Consider the following 26898-nt stretch of genomic DNA (forward strand, 5'->3'; position numbering starts at 1 on the left):
CTAACTTCTTGTTTTCCTTTGTTCTTGGCTGAGTTGATCCTGAAATAAAATAAAACCATGTTCATTTTTCTAATTCATAAAAACCATCAACAGTTTCTAAGTGTTAGAGATGATAACAAGCTGTGCATGATTTCTAACGGTGATGTTTCTAACTTCATCATTAGAAATCGGGTAGACACAACTTTCTAAAAGTGCACTTAGCAATGATGGCTAGTTTTTGTTAACAGTTAACCATCTGAAATTGTGCAAGAAGAGGTTTGTGTTTATATATCTTTGTATAAATTAGGTTTTACATTACCGATGAGTTCTTGAGTGAAAGATGGCATTTCCAACTTGATTTTTTTTCTTCTTGGATCTTTTACTTCTAAAACATAATCAGTTTTAGTATCATTCACTTGTATAAACATTTAAGCAATCACAGAATTAGTCCTGCAACAAATACATACACACTTCTGTGTTGTTTTTTTGTTTTGTTTTGTTTTTTTTACAGCTCTAACAATAACAATAGGGCAAGGAGTTGATTTGGGCATTTTCATTTTTTGAAAGCGTGTTGAGATTTGCATAAAAATCAAAAATCAAAAATCAAAAAGAATTTACCTCTGGATGTAGAGGCAAGACTTTGGCTAAATAGGCTACCAACAGATTGAACAGCATAAGGTGAGAGCTGCTTTGCAAGAACAGTACCAGCCTGTTGGACAGGAACAGCTGAAACTGGATCAGATGAAAGAAACAAACTGGGTTTGGCCAATGTTTGCTGAAAAGCAACAAGGCTAGGAGTCAGAGGAACAGAAAAGACCTCTTTTGAAGGACAGAAAGCGACTTGCTGAGAAGGAGAAGCAGAAACAGGTTTGGCAACCACTTGCTCATTAAAGTAAACTGGAGAAAGTTTTGCATGGTGTTCAATAAAATCCGGTTCATCAGGAAATAATGTTAATGCAAGAGGAGAACAAGCTGTGCCAACAGGAACAGCTAGAGTCTGATCTACATCCATACAAACAGCTTGTTCGTTAGGAACTAGTTGTGCAAGAGCAGGGGATAGTTCAAGAACTGGACCAGCGATTGTTTGTTCAGATGGAACAGACGAAACAGGAGTTGAGGTAGGTTCACACAAGAAATCTACGGCATGGTCGTTGCTATCCTCTAAAGGAACATTGTTTTCTACAGCTGGAGAAAACGGAACCACTGTGGTACAGCTGAAAGTAGCAGCACATTCTTCAGAGTCAGAACCGGAGTCTAAATCTTCCTCAAAGATGTCCTCAACCTCATGAAAACCGTACTCCTCTGCATTAGTTTGGAGCCAGTCCATCACATCCTTCTCCTTCTTTGGTGGTCTCTCAGACTTTTCAACAGTCAAAGACTCTATGACTCCGAAGGACTGTCCGATGCCCAGGGCAAAGCGCAACTCCTCTGCAGCGTTCCACTGGGACACATAAAAGCTATCCATTGTGTTCCTGCTGTGCTTCATGTAGAGTGTAGCAAACCGCTCGCGATCTTCTTTGCTGTTGTTGGCAAAGTAAGTGGCTATCGAACCGCGAATGCAAGTGGGAGTAAGACGCTTCATGGGAATGTTTACTTGGCTTTTTCTGAAGCAGGACGTCAGGCAAGAGGAGATAGCAGAGGAACCCATCTGGTAAACAGGCACTCTAGTTGCACCGAGTGTCACACATTCGTCTTTGTTGGGTCTCATCGATGGAAAAAGGGGCCTGTAGCAGTCGCTCAACTCCAAAACAGTCTTGGTGTCTGCAGCCATGTAGTGAGAGTCGTTGACAAGAAGGTCTCTGTATCTCAGCAAATAAATATCGATCAACACTTTCAAGTCGTTCGGCACTAGAATGTTTTTGGCTCCGTACTTGTATGCTGTTTTGTAGCGCTCTTGCACAATGCAATATCCACACTCACTCTTCTCAGCAGCCATGTAGTCTCTAATGTTTAAAAGAGCAATGTTAGATTTTCTTAAACTGTTAATTACAGTGACAGAGAGCAGAAGATGGTTTCGTAGAGACACAGCATTGTCTCTAGTCGGTGTAAGAGACGGCTTTCTAATCGATTCCACTAACTGTCTTACGTATGCAGACTTGCCATATTCGTTCAGCAAACTGACATTGATGATGTTGATGCATTTTTTGCTTTTCACAAGGCTCCTCCTCAAAGAACGAAAGGGCCTCAGCACTTTTTGTAACTCCTCCACCTTGCAGCGCAAACGTCGGATGGCCTCATGAGAAAGTCCGAAATAGACATTCCTGGCTTCACTGAAACGAAACAGGAGACAAAGGTAGACAAGGCGGTTGTACAACGTGTGACAAGACATGGCTTTTGTTTGGTCAAGTTCACTCAGCTTGGAATTGAGCTGAATGTTTTTAAAGTGCATGGAAAAGTATCTATCCTCCAAAACGTTGGAATTGGTGAGAGCGTTCGGGTGCAGCGTCAGCGTGCTGTCACAACATGTCAATATTTCAACAACTGCATTTTTGTAGATCTTTGCTTGTGACAAAGTGTTGTTGTTGGCTACCACAAGCCACTTTTCAAAATCTCTGAAGAGCTCATCTGCTGACTGGTAATAAAAGTGAAAAGCATCTTTGTCCAGCTGAAACAAGAGTCTCTTATCTTCTGTCAAGACGGAGGAGTTGGAAACCAAGTGCTTTAAGGAATTAAAATCAGAGTCTAGGACGGATTCGGTGTTCAGCTCTTTGTTTTCTACAGAGGTGCAGTGGTTTGCAGAAGGAGCCTCGGACGAACCAGCAACTGATGAGGGCAAGCTTAAAAGAGGATCAGAGGAAAGAACCGGAGAAGAAAAAGAGGAGGAAGGCCCAGGAGCAGAGGATGCAGAGCCTGATGCAGACGCTTGTTCAGCTACTGGCTTAATACCAAAGAAGGCAGGTCGAATAAATTGAGGGACATAGAGCTTGTCGTTGTCGTATCGCTTTGCCTCTGCAATCTTTTGTTTGATCGTCTTGGAATCGTAGAAATGAGTCTCTTTCAAGTGTATGTCCAGTCGGTCGTAATACTTCCAACATTGCAAACAGGGGTAAGGTTTTGGACAGCCGGACTTGCGTTCGAGACGAGCATGCTGAAACTTCCTGACCATTGCAGAGTAAAAGATGGAAGCTTCATCCAAAGTCCAAGAATGATCTTTTTTAGTCAAGTGTCTTTTAATGCTTGTGGAGGAATGTTTGCACAAAGGCATCGGACAGCTAACAGCGTACCTCTTCTTGGTACCATAGAAAGGTACAACCCTGTTTACGGAGCCACACGCTGCAACTAATGCGGCCCTGACTTTGTTTTTGAGCTTTAAGTCTCTCTGTTCTTGTGACTGCCTTCTTTTCTTTTTTTTCGCTTTAGAGTTCGGAGAAGGGGCAACAACAGTGTTGTTTTCTTGTGAAGAAGACATGTTCAGGTGTTTGTTTGCAACGGTTTATGCTAAAAAAAAGAAGACAGTTAGTGAGAGTGTTTTTCTTCTGCCTGCATCCTGGAATCCTGGAATGTTTACAACTGCAGGGAAGAGCTGTGTTTTTTCGAATCCTCTGCAAAAGAGAAAAAAGAAAGAAAAGAGAGCAACAAGAAGAAACAAAGTTTCCACTAGCAAATGAAAAAGAATGAGAGCAACTAGCATTACATGCATGGTGGCAGCAGTGATTGCTATTATGAGAAGGAGAATGAGAAAAAAAAAAAAAAAAAGAAACAAATAAATAAAGAGATGGAGTTTGAGAGGATCTCGCAACCATATGACTCAAAGAAAGAAACTGTGTTGAAAAAAGGCAAGAGAGGGCAAATAGAACTTGCTAACAAGGACAAATGACAGACATAACTACAACAGTAACAACTCTCATTGCAAGCATAATAACAACAGCATCAGCATCACTGACTCAGAGAGTGTTGACATAACAAAAAAGAAAACAAAAGTACAAGCCAAGTGGGGGAACATTAACAAACACTCATTGCAACTATAACAACAACAACAACAACAGCAACAGCATCACTGACTCAGAGGGTATTGATAAAAAAAAACAAGCAAAACAAAAACAAACAAAAAAACAAATAAAAAAACAAAACAAGCAAATTGGGTGAACAGTAACAACTCTCATTGCAAGCATAATAACAACAACAGCATCAGCATCAGCATCACTGACTCAGAGAGTGTTGACAAAATAAAATAGACAATAAGCAAGCAAAGTGGGTGAACAGTAACAACTCTCACTGCAAGCATAATAACAACAACAGCATCAGCATCAGCATCACTGACTCAGAGAGTGTTGATAAAATAAAACAGATTATAAACAAACAAAGTGGGTGAACAGTAACAGCTCTCATTGAAAGCATAATAACAACAACAGCATCACTAACTCAGAGGATATATAAAAAAACAAACAAACAAACAAACAAAACAAAAACAAAAAAAAAACAAGCAAAGTGGCTGAACAGTAACAGCTATCATTGCAAGTAAAATAACAACAACAGCATCAGCAACATCATCACTGACTCAGAGAGTGGTGATAAAATAAAACAGATTAAAAAACAAGCAAAGTGGCTAAACAGTAACAACTATAAATACAAGTAAAATGACAAAAGCAGCAACAGCATCACTAACTCGCAGGGTGTTGATAAAAAAAAAAGCAACAAACAAATAAAGCAAGCAAAGTGGGTGAACATTAACACTCATTGCAACTATAATAACACCAACAGCAACAGCATCAGTGACTCAAAGGGTGTTGATAAACAAAAACAAAGGCACAAACAAAACAAGCAGAGTGGGTGAACATTAACAACACTTATTGCAAGCATAATAACAACAACAGCATCAGCATCACTGACTCAGAGAGTGTTGATAAAATAAAATAGATTATAAACATGCCAAGTTTGTGAACATTAACAAACACTCATTGCAACTATAACAACGACTACAGCAACAGCATCACTTACTCAGAGAGTGTTGAGAAAAAAAACAACAAAAAAAACAAAAACAAAACAAAACAGAAAACAGAAGTACAAGCCAAGGGGGGGAACATTAACAAACACTCATTGCAACTATAACAACAACAACAGCAACAGCATCACTTACTCAGAGGATATTGATAAAAAAAACAAACAAACAAACAAACAAAACAAGCAAAGTGGCTGAACAGTAACAGCTATCATTGCAAGTAAAATAACAACAACAGCATCAGCAACATCATCACTGACTCAGAGAGTGGTGATAAAATAAAACAGATTAAAAAACAAGCAAAGTGGCTGAACAGTAACAACTATAAATACAAGTAAAATGACAAAAGCAGCAACAGCATCACTAACTCGCAGGGTGTTGATAAAAAAAAAAAGCAACAAACAAACAAAGCAAGCAAAGTGGGTGAACATTAACACTCATTGCAACTATAATAACACCAACAGCAACAGCATCAGTGACTCAAAGGGTGTTGATAAACAAAAACAAAAGCACAAACAAAACAAGCAAAGTGGGTGAACATTAGCAACACTTATTGCAAGCACAATAACAACAACAGCATCAGCATCACTGACTCAGAGAGTGTTGATAAAACAAAATAGATTATAAACAAGCCAAGTTGGTGAACATTAACAAACACTCATTGCAACTGTAATAAGAACAACAGCAACAGCATCACTGACACAAAGGGTGTTGATAAACAAAAACAAAAACACAAGCAAAGTGGGTGAACATTAACAACACTCATTGCAACTATAACAACAACAACAGCAACAGCATCACTGGCTCAAAGGGTGTTGATAAAATAAAGAAATAAAAACAAAACAAGCAAAGTGGGTGAACAGTAACAACTCCCATTGCAAGCATAATAACGACAACAGCAACAGCAACACCATCACTGACTCAGAGAGTGTTGATAAAATAAAATAGATTATAAACAAGCCAAGTTGGTGAACATTAACAAACACTCATTGCAACTATAACAACGACTACAGCAACAGCATCACTTACTCAGAGAGTGTTGAGAAAAAAAAAACAAAAACAAAAAAAAAACAAAACAAAACAGAAAACAAAAGTACAAGCCAAGTGGGGGAACATTAACAAACACTCATTGCAACTGTAACAACAACAACAGCAACAGCATCACTTACTCAGAGAGTGTTTATAAATAAAACAAAAAACAAAAACAAGAAACAAAAATACAAGCCAAGTGGGTGATTACTAACAGCGCTAACAGCAGCAACAACAGTGTCTTTAGAAACAACAAACAAGTACAACAGCAACAACTGCTTTTACAGAGTATAACAATAACAACAACATGGCACTAACAACAACAAAAGGGTTGGAATAAAAACCTGTAGGCAAAAGGAGAGCTGCATTCAGACAAGATCGATTACAAAGAGGCTCTTCTTTAGGACAGAGGAGAAACTGCTTTTGAGGGACAGAGGGACTTTTGTTGTTGTGGTTGTTGTTGTTGTTGTGCAGAAACCAACAAACTTTTATTGAACCGAATATAACCGAATATAACCGAAAGTCTTGTTTGCTTCTGTTTTGTGCCATCAAGAAGGGAAAACAAAACATCACAAAACAAACGAAGCAAACGAAACAAACAAACAAACAAACGAACGAAACAAACAAACAAAAAAAAAAAAATTAAAAAAATTAACAAACAAACAAACAAACAAACAAGCAAACAAACAAAAACAAATAAGAAAAACAGAAAACGCAGTACCGAAACCTCGCCATTTTTTATCCTTCCTCAAGCTTTCTCTGGGCGCCAAAGACCGAGAAAGTTGAGCAAACGTGACGTTGAGGGGGGGGAGGGGGGTACTTAAGGACAGCAGACCGACCAATGGCACGCTTAGGAGAGACCCACGTGAATGCTACATTTTCTTTCTATGTACGCTGAATCCGCTCAAAGTCTGGAATTTCCAGCATTCACGTGTCATCACTCCAGCCACCAGATTGGCCCACACTTTGCACACTTTCAAGACTAGAAACTCACTTGTGCTCAATTTGAGCAAAAAAAAAAAAAAACTAAGTCTCGCATGGCGACAACTTTTCCAAAAGCAAACAAAGGCAAACGAAGGCAAACGAAGAAAAAACAAAAACAAATAAACAAAAACAAAACCGAATAGGGAGAGAGAGAGAGTGAGTCGACTCATTTCTTTCGACTGCCTTAAACGAGAAGTCTAAAACGTTTAAAAGTTGAAAACTAAGTTTTTTAAATGAACTGCACCGAAAAAACTTTACGACAGTTTAGCTGGTTAAAAACGCAGAGGAAAATATTTTATAAAATTTAAGCGTTCTAAAGATGTCCATTTTTGTTTTTGTTTTTTTTATTTTGGTTTGTTTCTGGCTTGTTTCTTTCTTTAAATTCTAGCGATCGAGCATATTTGAACGGTTTCATCAACCTGTCGGCGCACGTGCTCGAGAGCTAGAACTTTGATTGCTTTTGTTGTTGAGAATTGAGAATGTCCGAGCAGGTTTTTTTATCGATTTCATCGCTTGTGGCGAGGCAAAAATCAAAACGCTTTTTGGACGAAAGAAAAGAGATTAAAAGGAAAAAAGAGAAGAAAAAAAAAACAAAAAAATAGGTTATGTGTTATGAACATTTATTTTCTCACGCGATGACGTCTAGTTTTGTTAGAGTAATTAAAATATGGTATCAAGTTTGTAATTTCTATCTTATTTTTAGTTACGGATAATTGCCAATTATGTCACGTTTAGTATACACAACGCTGTTTTCTTAATAGCAATATGATACAAACAAGTTATAAAAAAAAAAGCGTTCGCTCGATCTTCCTTAGTCAGTTGAACAAAAAGAAATTTTCACAACATATGATTGATTTGGTTGTCCTAGCAAGCTGTTTTAGCAAACGACTAGAGGTTGCAACTGTTGTTCATTGAAAACGAAAAATCTAGCGTCAGCAAGAAATTTTTGAATACATAATGTACACAAAAGTGGCACTTACAAATGAAAATGTAAAAAAAAACTGTTTACCTTGATGCCAGACTCGCAGAGATGTTGTCGCTCGTTGCTATCGACTGCGAACAGCTTTGTTGTTTTTCGAAGTGCCTCTTCATTCTACTTATAGCCGAAGTTTTGGCTTCGAAAAAAAATACGAACGTCGTTAAGCTCAACGAGCTGCTTTAATTGTTGTTCGTGCGAAAACGAAATGCTTAAAACGGATAAAAGTGTTGGCGTAATTACACTTTTCGACCGCGATGCAGTTTGTCAACTCTAGCGTACTTTTTTGGCTCGTGGAGCAAAAGCCTCATGATAATAGCAAAGGCTTAAAATGTCTTAACATGTCAGCAAAGGCTTAATATGCTTAATAAACTGTGGTTAAGCTTTTGCGGTGCAGTTCATTTACAACTTAATTTGCAACTTGCTGGCACAAGCAAACGTTTATGACTTCTCGTTTAAGACAGTTGAGCGAAATCAGTCGACTCACTCATTCTCCCTTTTCTGTTTTGTTTTTGTTTTGTTTTTTTGTTTTTGTTTTTGTTTTTGTTTGTTTTTTTTTTTTCTTTGTTTGTCTTTTGTTTAAAATGTAAAAAACTCGAAAGGAAAGTTGTTGCTTTGTTTGCTTATTGAAAGTTTTCGCCAGTTGCAAGACTTAGTTTTGTTTTTGTTTACTTATTAAAATATCGAGGAAAATATTTGAGGACATCGCATTCTAATGGTGCCTTTATAACAACATCTAACGATTTAACGTTTAATGTTGTGCTCAAAAAAAAAATTCCTTTTATATCTCTCAATGGTCTCCAACGATAAAACTGCCGACCAATCGCAACGATTAAACAGCCAACCAATGGCAGCTCAATGGTCTCCAAACAAGAGACTGCCGACCAATGGCAGCTCAGTGGTTTGAGAAGTGAGATCATTCGATTTCCTTTTATTATCTCCAGTTTGAACTAGTGCTTGGCTTGTGGTGCAGAAACTAAAACTTCCCGTTTTTGTATTTTGTTTTGAATTTCTTTGCTTTGAGCTTTTTAATCGATCGATAGCTTTAGGAGAAAAGAAGAAACCCCTCTGACGAAGTCTTGGCTTTTTTAAAAACGCTCAAATTTTGGCAAACAAATCTCATACGAAACGCTACTTTGATGTCAAGCTTTCGTTACTCCCTACTCCCTTCTAGCGGAGGGCGGCAAAAAGGTGTTGCATCCTAGAGCTAAAAGTGAGGAGGGAAGCAAGTTTTTTTTTCGTTTTGTTTGCTTTTTTATGTTTTTTGTTTTTTTGAGGGGGGAGAGTTAGAGGGTAAGGGGGTTAGGATTAGAGGGGGTTGGGGTTACGGTTTGGAAACCTGGGGACGAGGATATCAAGCAGGAGTTTAGTGTTAAGGTTAAAGGGCCCACGAGGGGCGTCCTTCAATTGTAAAATGCCTTTAGACGCACGTGTCTAGTCGTCTCGTTGCATCGACCTAGAGGAGTTTTCTGATAGATCTTGCGCTTTGGGCTCAGTTAATCGGTCTGTATCCATTGTAAACACGGTGTCTGCCGTTAGAAAATCGTTAACCAGGCGTTTGTGAGCTTTAACAACCATCCCTTTGAGTTTAAAACGAACGTTTCTTCAAAAGCCACTCGAGATGGAGGTACTCACGGAGGTTTGTTACGGTAACAACCCTGTGGTTTGCCATCTTCTTTCTTTCCGCAGCGTCGCAAACGCATCGGCCGGTCTCTTAGGTGACGAAAAAACGTCTGATCTCTCGACTGGAATGCTTAACGTACTAAGATTAGTAGAGTTAGTACTAAGAGTTGCATCTGGCCGCCGTAATTTTCTTCGATGATGTCTTGAAAATTTCGTGACGTCGTTTTCAAACCTCTAGGGTCGATTTTAACCTTCGACCTTAAAGTCGATTTTAGCCTTCGGTGTGGCTCTGTACAACTTTTGCGGTGAAAAAGCTTGCGCGGAGTCTACAGTTGTATTTAGCCGACAGACGCTGGCAACGCAGAAACAGAATGACTCTTGGGCGGCGCAAACCGAGCGTTCAGCAAATTTCTAGCATTTTACGTCAAAGCGGACAATCTGCACGACAAATAAAGCTAACTTTCTCGTTGCAACAGTTAGTCACTGGATCGTTGGACGAGTGTGTACAGCTGTTTTGCGTCGAAAGCCGACCGGTGGTCGGATGCGACTCTTCTTTTCATTCGAAAATCAGAACCTGGCCATCAGTCGTGTATCACCATCGAATGCTTAATGTAGTGATTTCTCGAAACGACAAAAGCTTGTAAAACAAACAGCTTCGCTGTACTGTTGCCTAATATGTTAACGGATGGCCAGGAACAACCTTGGTCTGTAATGAATGAGTTCGTTTTTCCATTCGAGGCACTAATTACTGCAGTTTTAAAAGTCACCTAAAGTATAAGCTCATCTCTCCATTCAAGAAAAACAAGCATCAGAGTTTCGGAAAGTTTGCATGCACGACACCACCATCGATGATACTTAAACAAACAGAAAATGAATTGCAAAACAGAACCACTGAATTGCAAAACATAACAACGGACAGCTTGTAAAATGCATGGTGATGAGCTTCTTCAATCCAATCAAGGAACCAAGCATCACAGTTTCGGCAATGGTGCATGTGCAAATCAGCAAACTGTGATACTTAATCAAACAACTTCACTGTTTTGCTTAGTTTAAGAACGGATGGCTAAGAACAACCTCGTTAGTGAGTATGAAGTCATCTCTTCATTCCAGGAATTAATAATAATCAGAGTTTTAGAAGTCTCTTACGTGCGATACTACTATCAACGGTACTTAATCAAACAGCCTCTCAGAATGGCCTAGTTTGAGAACGGAAGGCTAGGAACAACCTTAGTAGTGAGTCATCAGTTCAACTTTTCATTCAAGGAATTAAGCATCTAAAATCTGAAAAATAAAAAGAAGAGCTCTTTGTTAGAAGTTCTTATTTTTATTTTTCCTCAACTTCTATTTCTTTTCTTTTTTTACTTTTTTTTTTTTAATGATAGTTTTTCTTTTTTTTTATCTATTTTGTTCGTTTAAATTAATACAACAGGCGTTTTAGGTCGTTTCTGTAACATTATTTAACACTTTAAATTGTAATAAATATTTGAACAGAAGAAAATCCCTTTCGTAACGTTAAAATGTCATAAGAACATTTCATCTTTACCAAATACGCTTGTAAAAATAGTTTCACTTTTAAAGTTTGTTGTATATGTCTTTTAATTTAGTGAATCGCAATTTGGATTTTCTTAGGCGCACATCTACTTTAGTTGCTTTTTCTTAAAGAAAGGTCACCAGAGTTTTCTTACACAGCCCCTGCAGCATAATCTTTAACAAAATACTCTTTTGAAAAGTTTTACATTGAAATAAACAAAAGCCATTTGCGTAAGTAGAGATAACTTAGAGAATAAAAAGTGCATAAACGCCTCGCTACTTTGATGAAGAAGAAACGGATGACTAAATGCAACTTTTTAATTTCGTGTGCTATCTCTTTCGATTAAGGTACTTTTTGAATATTTTTTCAAAGAAATGTTAGCGTAGTTTTCCTTTTTTAAATTTAAATCATGTTTAAAGGTAGTTTTTGAATGTTTTTTCAAAGAAATGTTAGCGTAGTTTTCATCTATTAAATTTAAATCATGTTTAAAGGTAGTTTTTGAATGTTTTTTCAAAGAAATGTTAGCGTAGTTTTCATCTATTAAATCTAAATCATGTTTAAAGGTAGTTTTCGAATATTTTTTCAAAGAATTGTTAGCGTAGTTTTCCTCTTTTAGATCTAGCTTATGTTTAAGGTAGTTTTTGAGTATTTTTTCAAAGAAAAGTTAGCGTAGTTTTCCTCTTTTAGATCTAGCTTATGTTTAAGGTAGTTTTTGAGTATTTTTTCAAAGAAAAGTTAGCGTAGTTTTCCTCTTTTAGATCTAGCTTATGTTTAAGGTAGTTTTTAAATATTTTTTTAAAGAAAAGTTAGCATAGTTTTCCTCTTTTGGATATAGCTTATGTTTAAGGTAGTTTTTAAATATTTTTTTTAAAGAAAAGTTAGCGTAGTTTTCCTCCTTTAGATCTAGCTTATAATTCAGGTAGTTTTTGAATATTTTTTCAAATAAAAATTAGCAAAGTATAGTTTATTTAGCATGACATCACAAAATACTAAACTCAAAAAGGCAAGATAAAGTATAAGATAAACGTAAAATAAGATATAGATGAAACAAATGTTAGGCTGCATAAAATCAAAAACTGCATTGCCTATCATAAACACAAATGTCTAGTGAGAGCTTTTAAAGGTCGTTCTTTTCGTCTTTTAATTTGGTGAATCGCGATTTGAATTTTCTAAGGCGCACATGTCTTTCAGTTGCTTTTTTCTTAAGGAAAGGTCGCCAGAGTTTTTTTACGCAGCTCCTGCAGCATAATCTTTAACAAAATACTCTTTTGTATATCATTACATAGAAATAAACAAAAACCATATGCGTAAACAGAGATAAATTAGAACGCAAAAGTGCATAAAAAGCCTCGCTACTTTGCTATAGAAGAAGTGGATGACTAGATACAACTTTGTAAATTCGTGCACTACCTCAATGGATTAAGGTATTTTTCGAAAGTTTTTTAAAAGCATAAATAGCGTAGTCTTCCTCTTTTAAATCTAGCTTATGTCTAAGGCAGTTTTTGAATAGATTTTCAAAGAAAGGTTAGCGTACTTTTCCACTTTTAAGTTTAGCTTATGTAGCTTGACAAAACAACACACAAAAAGACAAGATAAAGTATCAGATAAACGTAAAATAAAATATAAATGAAACTAAAGTTAGGCTGCATAAAAAACAAACAACTTAATAATCTACTAGACATGTTTAAGTTGAATTAAGTAAAGTCCTTTGCGCAAATTTGGGTAAATAAGAGAGTAAAAATCCATAAAAAGAAGAAGTGGATGAGTAGATACAATTTTTTAAATTTGTGTGCTATCTCTATTGAATAAGGTAGTTTTCGAGAGTTTTTTCAAAGCAAAATTAGCGTAGTGTTCCTCTTTTAAATCTAGATTATCTCAAAAATAGATTTCGAATAGTTTTTCAAAGAAAGGTTAGCGCAGCTTTCCTCTTTTAACATTAGCTTATGTAGCTTGACATCACAGAACACAAAAAGATAAAATAAAATATAAGACAAACGTAAAATGAAAAATAGATGTAGCTAAAGTTAGGCAGCATAAAAAACCAACAACATAATAATCTACTAGGCATGTTTAAATTGAATTAAATAAAATCCTTTGCGCAAAAATAGGTATGTTAGAGAGTAAAAGCGCATAGAAAGCCTCGCTACTTTGCTGTGAAAGAAGTGGATGACTAGATACAACTTTTTAAAATCCTGTGCTATCTCTATCGATTAAGGTAGTTTTCGAAAGATTTTTCAAAGCAAAAATAGCGTAGTCTTTCTCTTTTAAATCTAGATTATGTCTAAGGTAGTTTTTGAACAGCTTTTCAAAGAAAGGTTAGCGTAGCTTTCCTCTTTTAAGTTTAGCTTATGTAGCTTGACATCACAAAACACAAAATTCAAAAAGACAAAATAAAATATAAGATAAACGTAAAATAAAATATAGATGAAGCTAAAGTTAGACTGCATAAAAAAACAACAACGTAATAACCTACTAGAATCTAATAAAACCCTATGCACAAATGTAGGTATGTTAGAGAGTAAAAGTGCATAAAAAGCCTCGCTACTTTGTTTAAGGTAGTTTTTGAATAGTTTTTCAAAGAAAGCTTAGCGTAGTTTTCCTCTTTAAAGTTTGGCTTATGTAGCTTGACATCACAAAACACAAAACACTAAAAGGAAAGGTAATATAAAAGTTAATCGTAAAATAAAATGTAGGTGAAATAAATGTTAGGCTGCATAAAAGAAAAAAAAAATCGTAACATAATAATCTTCTATATATGTTTGGATTGAATTAAATGAATTCCTTTGCGTAAATATAAGCAAACTAGTGAGAAAAAGTGCATAAAGAGCCTCGCTACTTTGCTGCAGAAGTAGTGGATGACTATATGCAATTTTTTAAAATCGTGTGCTATCTCTATCGATTAAGGTAGTTTTCGAAAGTTTTTTCAAAGTAAAAATAGTGTAGTTTTCCTCTTTTAAATCTAGCTTTTGTCTAGGGTAGTTTATGAATAGATTTTCAAAGAAAGGTTAGCGTAGCATTCCACTTTTAAGTTTAGCTTAAGTTGCTTGGCATCACAAAACTCAAAACTCAAAAAGAAAAGATAAAATATATGATAAACCTAAAACATAATATAGATGAAACTAAAGTTAGGCTGCATAAAAAACCAACAACATAATAATCTACTAGGCATGTTTAAATTGAATTAAATAAAATCCTTTGCGCAAATGTAGGTATGTTAGAGAGTAAAAGTGCATGAAAAGCCTCGCTACTTTGTTAAAGGTAGTTTTTGAATAGTTTTTCAAAGCAAGTTTAGCGTAGTTTTCCTCTTTTATGTTTAGACTATGTAGCTTGACATCACAGAACACAAAGCTCAAAAAGGCAAGATAAAATATAAGTTAATCGTAAAATATAGATGTAACAAAGTTTAGACTGCATAAAAAACCAACAACATAATAATCTACTAGGCATGTTTAAGTTGAATTAAATAATGTCCTTTGCGCAAATATAGGAAAGTTAGAGTAAAAATCCATAAAAAGCCTCGATACTTTGCTGAAGAAGAAGATGACTATATGCAACTTTTTAAAATTGTGAGCTATCTATATCGATTTAGGTCCTTTTTGAGTACTTTTTCAAAGAAAAGTTAGCGCAGTTTTCCCCTTTTAAGATTAGATTATGAAGCTTGACATAACAAAACACAAAACTAACAAAGGCAAGATAAAATATAAGGTAAACGCAATATAATGTATAGATGAAACTAAAGTTAGGCTGCATAAAACAAACGGGTAACAATACTCTTCTATGTATGTTTACATTGAGTTAAATAAAATCCTTTGCGCAAATATAGGTATGTTAGAGAATAAAAGTGCATAAAAAGCCTCAGTACTTTGCTGTAGAAGAAGTGGATGAGTAGATACAATTTTTTAAATTTGTGTGCTATCTCTATCGAATAAGTTAGTTTTCGAGAGTTTTTTCAAAGCAAAATTAGCGTAGTGTTCCTCTTTTAAATCTAGATTATCTCAAAAATAGATTTCGAATAGTTTTTCAAAGAAAGGTTAGCGCAGCTTTCCTCTTTTAACATTAGCTTATGTAGCTTGACATCACAGAACACAAAAAGATAAAATAAAATATAAGACAAACGTAAAATGAAAAATAGATGTAGCTAAAGTTAGGCTGCATAAAAAACCAACAACATAATAATCTACTAGGCATGTTTAAATTGAATTAAATAAAATCCTTTGCGCAAAAATAGGTATGTTAGAGAGTAAAAGCGCATAAAAAGCCTCGCTACTTTGTTAAAGGTAGTTTTTGAATAGTTTTTCAAAGACAGGTTAGCGTAAATTTCCTCTTTAAAGTTTAGCTTATGTAGCTTGACATCACAAAATATAAAACTCAAAAAGACAAGATAAAATATAAGATAAACGCAAAATAAAATATAGATGAAACTAAAGTTAGGCTGCATACAAAACCAACAACATAATATTCTACTAGTTATGTTTAAATTGAATTAAATAAAATCCTTTACGCAAATATAGGTAAGTTAGAGAGTAAAAGTGCATAAAAAGCTTTACTTTGCTGAAGAAGAAGATGAATAGATGCAACTTTTTAAATTCGTGAGCTATCTCTATCGGTGTAAGGTAGTTTTTGAACAATTTTTCAAAGAAAAGTTAGCCTAGTTTTCTTCTTTTAAGTTTAAATTATGTAGCTTGACATCACAAAATACAAAACTCAAAAAGACAAGATAAAATATAAGATAAACGCAAAATAAAATATAGATGAAACTAAAGTTAGGCTGCATACAAAACCAACAACATAATATTCTACTAGAAAAGTTAGCCTAGTTTCCTTCTTTTAAGTTTAGATTATGTAGCTTGACATCACAAAACACAAAAAGGCAAGATAAAATACAAGGTAAACGTAAAATAAAATAGAAGTCAAACAAAAGTTAGGTTGCATAAATACAAAAACTGCATTGCCAAAAATAGAATTTGTTGTCTAGAAAGACCTTTTAAACTTTGTTTCTTTCGTTTTTTGACTTAGTGAATCGCGATCTGGTTTTTCTTAGGCGCGCTTGTTTCTTAGTTGTTTTTTTTGTAAAGAAACTTTATTCAGACGTTTTTTTTTACGCAACTCCTTTAACATTATTTTTAACAAAGTATTCTTTTATACGTGTTTACATTGAAATAAAACCCTTTGCGTAAATAGAGATAAATTAGAGAGCAAAAGTACATAAAAAGCCTCGCTACTTTGCAGAAGAAGAATTGGATGGCAAGATTCGTGTGCTTTCTCTTTCGTTTAAGGTACTTCTTGAATATTTTTTCAAAGAAAAGTTAGCGTAGTTTTCCCCTTTTAAGTTTAGCTTACGCAGCTTGACATCACAAAACGCAAAAACCAATAAGGCATGATAAAATACAAGATAAACGTAAAATAAAATAGAAGTGAAACAAAAGTTAGACTGCATAAAAACAAAAAAAAAAAAAAAAACATAATATACTTCTATGTATGTTTACATTGATCTAAACAAAATCCTTTGTGTAAAGATATGAAAAAATAGAGAGTAAGAGTTCATAAAAAAGCCTCGCTATTTTGCTGAAGAAGAAATGGATGTCTAGATCTTTTAAAATAAGGAACTTTTTGATTTCTTTTTCCGAAAAATGGTTGGAGCAGTTTTCCTTTTTTAAATTTCACTTATGCAGTTTAACATCACAGGAAATATTATTTTGCTTTTTAACAAACTCTTAAAAACATCAGAAGTAATTCTAAATGCAACTCTATTAAAAGTTTTCACAGAATAACAAAACGACTTCTTTTTTTTTTTTTTAAAGATAAAAAAAAGTTTGAACTATCTTTAAATAAGAAATGTGAGAACAGTTTAACAGAACTTCTTGTTTATTATGTCTTTAGCGAAACAGATAAAAATATTTGCAAAAGCATAGATAAAACAAACTACACAAAAGGCCCATCTTTATTGCCAAACTGAACAAACTTATCTAAACTACATAAATGGTTTCACGATATTGCCATATTGAACAAACTTTTCTAAACTACCCTCTTTTTGAATTTTTAGCTTCATGTTTTTAATTTTGTCTTTAATATGGCTTTGGTAGGAGTACTTTTGCAAGACATGAATGAGCTTGTCACTGCTATGATTTGCCAAGATGCCAAGGTAATCTTTGTACGAGCAACTTGAGCTTACATCTGTAAACACGTCTTGCAAGATGTATGCCAACACCAAAGCTGCACATCGTGGAAAACTTCTGGTGTTGAACCATTCGTTGTGGCCAGGGCAAGCATTCAGCTCTTCAACTATTTCATCTAAAATTTTACAAACTCAAGTCATAACACAAAGTGATTAAATCAAATATTCATTTGGTTCTGAAGTAAGACAAGATTTATTCTGTTTTTTTATTTATTTTTTTTTTGTTGACCTTATTGTTTGCACTGATAGCAATAACTGGTTTTTGAAAGATTACCTAAATGGCATTGGCTAACTTCTGCTTTGTTTTCCTTTGTTCTTGGCTGAGTTGATCCTGAAATAAAATAAAACCATGTTCATTTTTCTAATTCATAAAAACCATCAACAGTTTCTAAGTGTTAGAGATGATAACAAGCTGTGCATGATTTCTAACGGTGATGTTTCTAACTTCATCATTAGAAATCGGGTAGACACAACTTTCTAAAAGTGCACTTAGCAATGATGGCTAGTTTTTGTTAACAGTTAACCATCTGAAATTGTGCAAGAAGAGGTTTGTGTTTATATATCTTTGTATAAATTAGGTTTTACATTACCGATGAGTTCTTGAGTGAAAGATGGCATTTCCAACTTGATTTTTTTTCTTCTTGGATCTTTTACTTCTAAAACATAATCAGTTTTAGTATCATTCACTTGTATAAACATTTAAGCAATCACAGAATTAGTCCTGCAACAAATACATACACACTTCTGTGTTGTTTTTTTGTTTTGTTTTGTTTTTTTTACAGCTCTAACAATAACAATAGGGCAAGGAGTTGATTTGGGCATTTTCATTTTTTGAAAGCGTGTTGAGATTTGCATAAAAATCAAAAATCAAAAATCAAAAAGAATTTACCTCTGGATGTAGAGGCAAGACTTTGGCTAAATAGGCTACCAACAGATTGAACAGCATAAGGTGAGAGCTGCTTTGCAAGAACAGTACCAGCCTGTTGGACAGGAACAGCTGAAACTGGATCAGATGAAAGAAACAAACTGGGTTTGGCCAATGTTTGCTGAAAAGCAACAAGGCTAGGAGTCAGAGGAACAGAAAAGACCTCTTTTGAAGGACAGAAAGCGACTTGCTGAGAAGGAGAAGCAGAAACAGGTTTGGCAACCACTTGCTCATTAAAGTAAACTGGAGAAAGTTTTGCATGGTGTTCAATAAAATCCGGTTCATCAGGAAATAATGTTAATGCAAGAGGAGAACAAGCTGTGCCAACAGGAACAGCTAGAGTCTGATCTACATCCATACAAACAGCTTGTTCGTTAGGAACTAGTTGTGCAAGAGCAGGGGATAGTTCAAGAACTGGACCAGCGATTGTTTGTTCAGATGGAACAGACGAAACAGGAGTTGAGGTAGGTTCACACAAGAAATCTACGGCATGGTCGTTGCTATCCTCTAAAGGAACATTGTTTTCTACAGCTGGAGAAAACGGAACCACTGTGGTACAGCTGAAAGTAGCAGCACATTCTTCAGAGTCAGAACCGGAGTCTAAATCTTCCTCAAAGATGTCCTCAACCTCATGAAAACCGTACTCCTCTGCATTAGTTTGGAGCCAGTCCATCACATCCTTCTCCTTCTTTGGTGGTCTCTCAGACTTTTCAACAGTCAAAGACTCTATGACTCCGAAGGACTGTCCGATGCCCAGGGCAAAGCGCAACTCCTCTGCAGCGTTCCACTGGGACACATAAAAGCTATCCATTGTGTTCCTGCTGTGCTTCATGTAGAGTGTAGCAAACCGCTCGCGATCTTCTTTGCTGTTGTTGGCAAAGTAAGTGGCTATCGAACCGCGAATGCAAGTGGGAGTAAGACGCTTCATGGGAATGTTTACTTGGCTTTTTCTGAAGCAGGACGTCAGGCAAGAGGAGATAGCAGAGGAACCCATCTGGTAAACAGGCACTCTAGTTGCACCGAGTGTCACACATTCGTCTTTGTTGGGTCTCATCGATGGAAAAAGGGGCCTGTAGCAGTCGCTCAACTCCAAAACAGTCTTGGTGTCTGCAGCCATGTAGTGAGAGTCGTTGACAAGAAGGTCTCTGTATCTCAGCAAATAAATATCGATCAACACTTTCAAGTCGTTCGGCACTAGAATGTTTTTGGCTCCGTACTTGTATGCTGTTTTGTAGCGCTCTTGCACAATGCAATATCCACACTCACTCTTCTCAGCAGCCATGTAGTCTCTAATGTTTAAAAGAGCAATGTTAGATTTTCTTAAACTGTTAATTACAGTGACAGAGAGCAGAAGATGGTTTCGTAGAGACACAGCATTGTCTCTAGTCGGTGTAAGAGACGGCTTTCTAATCGATTCCACTAACTGTCTTACGTATGCAGACTTGCCATATTCGTTCAGCAAACTGACATTGATGATGTTGATGCATTTTTTGCTTTTCACAAGGCTCCTCCTCAAAGAACGAAAGGGCCTCAGCACTTTTTGTAACTCCTCCACCTTGCAGCGCAAACGTCGGATGGCCTCATGAGAAAGTCCGAAATAGACATTCCTGGCTTCACTGAAACGAAACAGGAGACAAAGGTAGACAAGGCGGTTGTACAACGTGTGACAAGACATGGCTTTTGTTTGGTCAAGTTCACTCAGCTTGGAATTGAGCTGAATGTTTTTAAAGTGCATGGAAAAGTATCTATCCTCCAAAACGTTGGAATTGGTGAGAGCGTTCGGGTGCAGCGTCAGCGTGCTGTCACAACATGTCAATATTTCAACAACTGCATTTTTGTAGATCTTTGCTTGTGACAAAGTGTTGTTGTTGGCTACCACAAGCCACTTTTCAAAATCTCTGAAGAGCTCATCTGCTGACTGGTAATAAAAGTGAAAAGCATCTTTGTCCAGCTGAAACAAGAGTCTCTTATCTTCTGTCAAGACGGAGGAGTTGGAAACCAAGTGCTTTAAGGAATTAAAATCAGAGTCTAGGACGGATTCGGTGTTCAGCTCTTTGTTTTCTACAGAGGTGCAGTGGTTTGCAGAAGGAGCCTCGGACGAACCAGCAACTGATGAGGGCAAGCTTAAAAGAGGATCAGAGGAAAGAACCGGAGAAGAAAAAGAGGAGGAAGGCCCAGGAGCAGAGGATGCAGAGCCTGATGCAGACGCTTGTTCAGCTACTGGCTTAATACCAAAGAAGGCAGGTCGAATAAATTGAGGGACATAGAGCTTGTCGTTGTCGTATCGCTTTGCCTCTGCAATCTTTTGTTTGATCGTCTTGGAATCGTAGAAATGAGTCTCTTTCAAGTGTATGTCCAGTCGGTCGTAATACTTCCAACATTGCAAACAGGGGTAAGGTTTTGGACAGCCGGACTTGCGTTCGAGACGAGCATGCTGAAACTTCCTGACCATTGCAGAGTAAAAGATGGAAGCTTCATCCAAAGTCCAAGAATGATCTTTTTTAGTCAAGTGTCTTTTAATGCTTGTGGAGGAATGTTTGCACAAAGGCATCGGACAGCTAACAGCGTACCTCTTCTTGGTACCATAGAAAGGTACAACCCTGTTTACGGAGCCACACGCTGCAACTAATGCGGCCCTGACTTTGTTTTTGAGCTTTAAGTCTCTCTGTTCTTGTGACTGCCTTCTTTTCTTTTTTTTCGCTTTAGAGTTCGGAGAAGGGGCAACAACAGTGTTGTTTTCTTGTGAAGAAGACATGTTCAGGTGTTTGTTTGCAACGGTTTATGCTAAAAAAAAGAAGACAGTTAGTGAGAGTGTTTTTCTTCTGCCTGCATCCTGGAATCCTGGAATGTTTACAACTGCAGGGAAGAGCTGTGTTTTTTCGAATCCTCTGCAAAAGAGAAAAAAGAAAGAAAAGAGAGCAACAAGAAGAAACAAAGTTTCCACTAGCAAATGAAAAAGAATGAGAGCAACTAGCATTACATGCATGGTGGCAGCAGTGATTGCTATTATGAGAAGGAGAATGAGAAAAAAAAAAAAAAAAAGAAACAAATAAATAAAGAGATGGAGTTTGAGAGGATCTCGCAACCATATGACTCAAAGAAAGAAACTGTGTTGAAAAAAGGCAAGAGAGGGCAAATAGAACTTGCTAACAAGGACAAATGACAGACATAACTACAACAGTAACAACTCTCATTGCAAGCATAATAACAACAGCATCAGCATCACTGACTCAGAGAGTGTTGACATAACAAAAAAGAAAACAAAAGTACAAGCCAAGTGGGGGAACATTAACAAACACTCATTGCAACTATAACAACAACAACAACAACAGCAACAGCATCACTGACTCAGAGGGTATTGATAAAAAAAAACAAGCAAAACAAAAACAAACAAAAAAACAAATAAAAAAACAAAACAAGCAAATTGGGTGAACAGTAACAACTCTCATTGCAAGCATAATAACAACAACAGCATCAGCATCAGCATCACTGACTCAGAGAGTGTTGACAAAATAAAATAGACAATAAGCAAGCAAAGTGGGTGAACAGTAACAACTCTCACTGCAAGCATAATAACAACAACAGCATCAGCATCAGCATCACTGACTCAGAGAGTGTTGATAAAATAAAACAGATTATAAACAAACAAAGTGGGTGAACAGTAACAGCTCTCATTGAAAGCATAATAACAACAACAGCATCACTAACTCAGAGGATATATAAAAAAACAAACAAACAAACAAACAAAACAAAAACAAAAAAAAAACAAGCAAAGTGGCTGAACAGTAACAGCTATCATTGCAAGTAAAATAACAACAACAGCATCAGCAACATCATCACTGACTCAGAGAGTGGTGATAAAATAAAACAGATTAAAAAACAAGCAAAGTGGCTAAACAGTAACAACTATAAATACAAGTAAAATGACAAAAGCAGCAACAGCATCACTAACTCGCAGGGTGTTGATAAAAAAAAAAGCAACAAACAAATAAAGCAAGCAAAGTGGGTGAACATTAACACTCATTGCAACTATAATAACACCAACAGCAACAGCATCAGTGACTCAAAGGGTGTTGATAAACAAAAACAAAGGCACAAACAAAACAAGCAGAGTGGGTGAACATTAACAACACTTATTGCAAGCATAATAACAACAACAGCATCAGCATCACTGACTCAGAGAGTGTTGATAAAATAAAATAGATTATAAACATGCCAAGTTTGTGAACATTAACAAACACTCATTGCAACTATAACAACGACTACAGCAACAGCATCACTTACTCAGAGAGTGTTGAGAAAAAAAACAACAAAAAAAACAAAAACAAAACAAAACAGAAAACAGAAGTACAAGCCAAGGGGGGGAACATTAACAAACACTCATTGCAACTATAACAACAACAACAGCAACAGCATCACTTACTCAGAGGATATTGATAAAAAAAACAAACAAACAAACAAACAAAACAAGCAAAGTGGCTGAACAGTAACAGCTATCATTGCAAGTAAAATAACAACAACAGCATCAGCAACATCATCACTGACTCAGAGAGTGGTGATAAAATAAAACAGATTAAAAAACAAGCAAAGTGGCTGAACAGTAACAACTATAAATACAAGTAAAATGACAAAAGCAGCAACAGCATCACTAACTCGCAGGGTGTTGATAAAAAAAAAAAGCAACAAACAAACAAAGCAAGCAAAGTGGGTGAACATTAACACTCATTGCAACTATAATAACACCAACAGCAACAGCATCAGTGACTCAAAGGGTGTTGATAAACAAAAACAAAAGCACAAACAAAACAAGCAAAGTGGGTGAACATTAGCAACACTTATTGCAAGCACAATAACAACAACAGCATCAGCATCACTGACTCAGAGAGTGTTGATAAAACAAAATAGATTATAAACAAGCCAAGTTGGTGAACATTAACAAACACTCATTGCAACTGTAATAAGAACAACAGCAACAGCATCACTGACACAAAGGGTGTTGATAAACAAAAACAAAAACACAAGCAAAGTGGGTGAACATTAACAACACTCATTGCAACTATAACAACAACAACAGCAACAGCATCACTGGCTCAAAGGGTGTTGATAAAATAAAGAAATAAAAACAAAACAAGCAAAGTGGGTGAACAGTAACAACTCCCATTGCAAGCATAATAACGACAACAGCAACAGCAACACCATCACTGACTCAGAGAGTGTTGATAAAATAAAATAGATTATAAACAAGCCAAGTTGGTGAACATTAACAAACACTCATTGCAACTATAACAACGACTACAGCAACAGCATCACTTACTCAGAGAGTGTTGAGAAAAAAAAAACAAAAACAAAAAAAAAACAAAACAAAACAGAAAACAAAAGTACAAGCCAAGTGGGGGAACATTAACAAACACTCATTGCAACTGTAACAACAACAACAGCAACAGCATCACTTACTCAGAGAGTGTTTATAAATAAAACAAAAAACAAAAACAAGAAACAAAAATACAAGCCAAGTGGGTGATTACTAACAGCGCTAACAGCAGCAACAACAGTGTCTTTAGAAACAACAAACAAGTACAACAGCAACAACTGCTTTTACAGAGTATAACAATAACAACAACATGGCACTAACAACAACAAAAGGGTTGGAATAAAAACCTGTAGGCAAAAGGAGAGCTGCATTCAGACAAGATCGATTACAAAGAGGCTCTTCTTTAGGACAGAGGAGAAACTGCTTTTGAGGGACAGAGGGACTTTTGTTGTTGTGGTTGTTGTTGTTGTTGTGCAGAAACCAACAAACTTTTATTGAACCGAATATAACCGAATATAACCGAAAGTCTTGTTTGCTTCTGTTTTGTGCCATCAAGAAGGGAAAACAAAACATCACAAAACAAACGAAGCAAACGAAACAAACAAACAAACAAACGAACGAAACAAACAAACAAAAAAAAAAAATTAAAAAAATTAACAAACAAACAAACAAACAAACAAGCAAACAAACAAAAACAAATAAGAAAAACAGAAAACGCAGTACCGAAACCTCGCCATTTTTTATCCTTCCTCAAGCTTTCTCTGGGCGCCAAAGACCGAGAAAGTTGAGCAAACGTGACGTTGAGGGGGGGGAGGGGGGTACTTAAGGACAGCAGACCGACCAATGGCACGCTTAGGAGAGACCCACGTGAATGCTACATTTTCTTTCTATGTACGCTGAATCCGCTCAAAGTCTGGAATTTCCAGCATTCACGTGTCATCACTCCAGCCACCAGATTGGCCCACACTTTGCACACTTTCAAGACTAGAAACTCACTTGTGCTCAATTTGAGCAAAAAAAAAAAAAAACTAAGTCTCGCATGGCGACAACTTTTCCAAAAGCAAACAAAGGCAAACGAAGGCAAACGAAGAAAAAACAAAAACAAATAAACAAAAACAAAACCGAATAGGGAGAGAGAGAGTGAGTCGACTCATTTCTTTCGACTGCCTTAAACGAGAAGTCTAAAACGTTTAAAAGTTGAAAACTAAGTTTTTTAAATGAACTGCACCGAAAAAACTTTACGACAGTTTAGCTGGTTAAAAACGCAGAGGAAAATATTTTATAAAATTTAAGCGTTCTAAAGATGTCCATTTTTGTTTTTGTTTTTTTTATTTTGGTTTGTTTCTGGCTTGTTTCTTTCTTTAAATTCTAGCGATCGAGCATATTTGAACGGTTTCATCAACCTGTCGGCGCACGTGCTCGAGAGCTAGAACTTTGATTGCTTTTGTTGTTGAGAATTGAGAATGTCCGAGCAGGTTTTTTTATCGATTTCATCGCTTGTGGCGAGGCAAAAATCAAAACGCTTTTTGGACGAAAGAAAAGAGATTAAAAGGAAAAAAGAGAAGAAAAAAAAAACAAAAAAATAGGTTATGTGTTATGAACATTTATTTTCTCACGCGATGACGTCTAGTTTTGTTAGAGTAATTAAAATATGGTATCAAGTTTGTAATTTCTATCTTATTTTTAGTTACGGATAATTGCCAATTATGTCACGTTTAGTATACACAACGCTGTTTTCTTAATAGCAATATGATACAAACAAGTTATAAAAAAAAAAGCGTTCGCTCGATCTTCCTTAGTCAGTTGAACAAAAAGAAATTTTCACAACATATGATTGATTTGGTTGTCCTAGCAAGCTGTTTTAGCAAACGACTAGAGGTTGCAACTGTTGTTCATTGAAAACGAAAAATCTAGCGTCAGCAAGAAATTTTTGAATACATAATGTACACAAAAGTGGCACTTACAAATGAAAATGTAAAAAAAACTGTTTACCTTGATGCCAGACTCGCAGAGATGTTGTCGCTCGTTGCTATCGACTGCGAACAGCTTTGTTGTTTTTCGAAGTGCCTCTTCATTCTACTTATAGCCGAAGTTTTGGCTTCGAAAAAAAATACGAACGTCGTTAAGCTCAACGAGCTGCTTTAATTGTTGTTCGTGCGAAAACGAAATGCTTAAAACGGATAAAAGTGTTGGCGTAATTACACTTTTCGACCGCGATGCAGTTTGTCAACTCTAGCGTACTTTTTTGGCTCGTGGAGCAAAAGCCTCATGATAATAGCAAAGGCTTAAAATGTCTTAACATGTCAGCAAAGGCTTAATATGCTTAATAAACTGTGGTTAAGCTTTTGCGGTGCAGTTCATTTACAACTTAATTTGCAACTTGCTGGCACAAGCAAACGTTTATGACTTCTCGTTTAAGACAGTTGAGCGAAATCAGTCGACTCACTCATTCTCCCTTTTCTGTTTTGTTTTTGTTTTGTTTTTTTGTTTTTGTTTTTGTTTTTGTTTGTTTTTTTTTTTTCTTTGTTTGTCTTTTGTTTAAAATGTAAAAAACTCGAAAGGAAAGTTGTTGCTTTGTTTGCTTATTGAAAGTTTTCGCCAGTTGCAAGACTTAGTTTTGTTTTTGTTTACTTATTAAAATATCGAGGAAAATATTTGAGGACATCGCATTCTAATGGTGCCTTTATAACAACATCTAACGATTTAACGTTTAATGTTGTGCTCAAAAAAAAAATTCCTTTTATATCTCTCAATGGTCTCCAACGATAAAACTGCCGACCAATCGCAACGATTAAACAGCCAACCAATGGCAGCTCAATGGTCTCCAAACAAGAGACTGCCGACCAATGGCAGCTCAGTGGTTTGAGAAGTGAGATCATTCGATTTCCTTTTATTATCTCCAGTTTGAACTAGTGCTTGGCTTGTGGTGCAGAAACTAAAACTTCCCGTTTTTGTATTTTGTTTTGAATTTCTTTGCTTTGAGCTTTTTAATCGATCGATAGCTTTAGGAGAAAAGAAGAAACCCCTCTGACGAAGTCTTGGCTTTTTTAAAAACGCTCAAATTTTGGCAAACAAATCTCATACGAAACGCTACTTTGATGTCAAGCTTTCGTTACTCCCTACTCCCTTCTAGCGGAGGGCGGCAAAAAGGTGTTGCATCCTAGAGCTAAAAGTGAGGAGGGAAGCAAGTTTTTTTTTCGTTTTGTTTGCTTTTTTATGTTTTTTGTTTTTTTGAGGGGGGAGAGTTAGAGGGTAAGGGGGTTAGGATTAGAGGGGGTTGGGGTTACGGTTTGGAAACCTGGGGACGAGGATATCAAGCAGGAGTTTAGTGTTAAGGTTAAAGGGCCCACGAGGGGCGTCCTTCAATTGTAAAATGCCTTTAGACGCACGTGTCTAGTCGTCTCGTTGCATCGACCTAGAGGAGTT

General features: G+C 36.2%; 2 protein-coding genes across 3 annotated transcripts; both read right to left on the reverse strand.

Annotated features, from left to right (window-relative positions):
• Nucleotides 1-263: 263 nt before the first annotated feature.
• Nucleotides 264-6735, reverse strand: LOC149875981 (uncharacterized). Its single transcript, XM_090075928.1, has 2 exons — nt 598-6735; nt 264-364 (listed from the first exon to the last, which is right to left on the reverse strand). Exons 1-2 carry the CDS (start codon nt 3386-3388, stop codon nt 264-266), a joined length of 2892 nt encoding a protein of 963 aa, XP_089932054.1. The 5' UTR covers nt 3389-6735.
• A 10249-nt stretch (nt 6736-16984) lies between these two features.
• Nucleotides 16985-24271, reverse strand: LOC149875982 (uncharacterized). Of its 2 annotated transcripts, XM_090075926.1 has the most exons (5): nt 24196-24271; nt 18126-20945; nt 17827-17892; nt 17511-17567; nt 16985-17352 (listed from the first exon to the last, which is right to left on the reverse strand). In XM_090075926.1, exons 2-5 carry the CDS (start codon nt 20914-20916, stop codon nt 17033-17035), a joined length of 3234 nt encoding a protein of 1077 aa, XP_089932052.1. In that variant the 5' UTR covers nt 20917-20945; nt 24196-24271; the 3' UTR covers nt 16985-17032. The 2 variants fall into 2 exon arrangements, with proteins under 2 accessions (XP_089932052.1, XP_089932053.1); XM_090075927.1 differs by having other exon boundaries at nt 18126-24268.
• Between the last annotated feature and the right edge of the window lie 2627 nt (nt 24272-26898).

This window comes from Hydra viridissima, unplaced genomic scaffold (genome assembly GCF_058129835.1).
Source record: "Hydra viridissima isolate aposymbiotic clone 2 unplaced genomic scaffold, HvirCarnegie_v1 scaffold_79, whole genome shotgun sequence".
NCBI classification, from domain to species: Eukaryota; Metazoa; Cnidaria; class Hydrozoa; order Anthoathecata; family Hydridae; genus Hydra; species Hydra viridissima.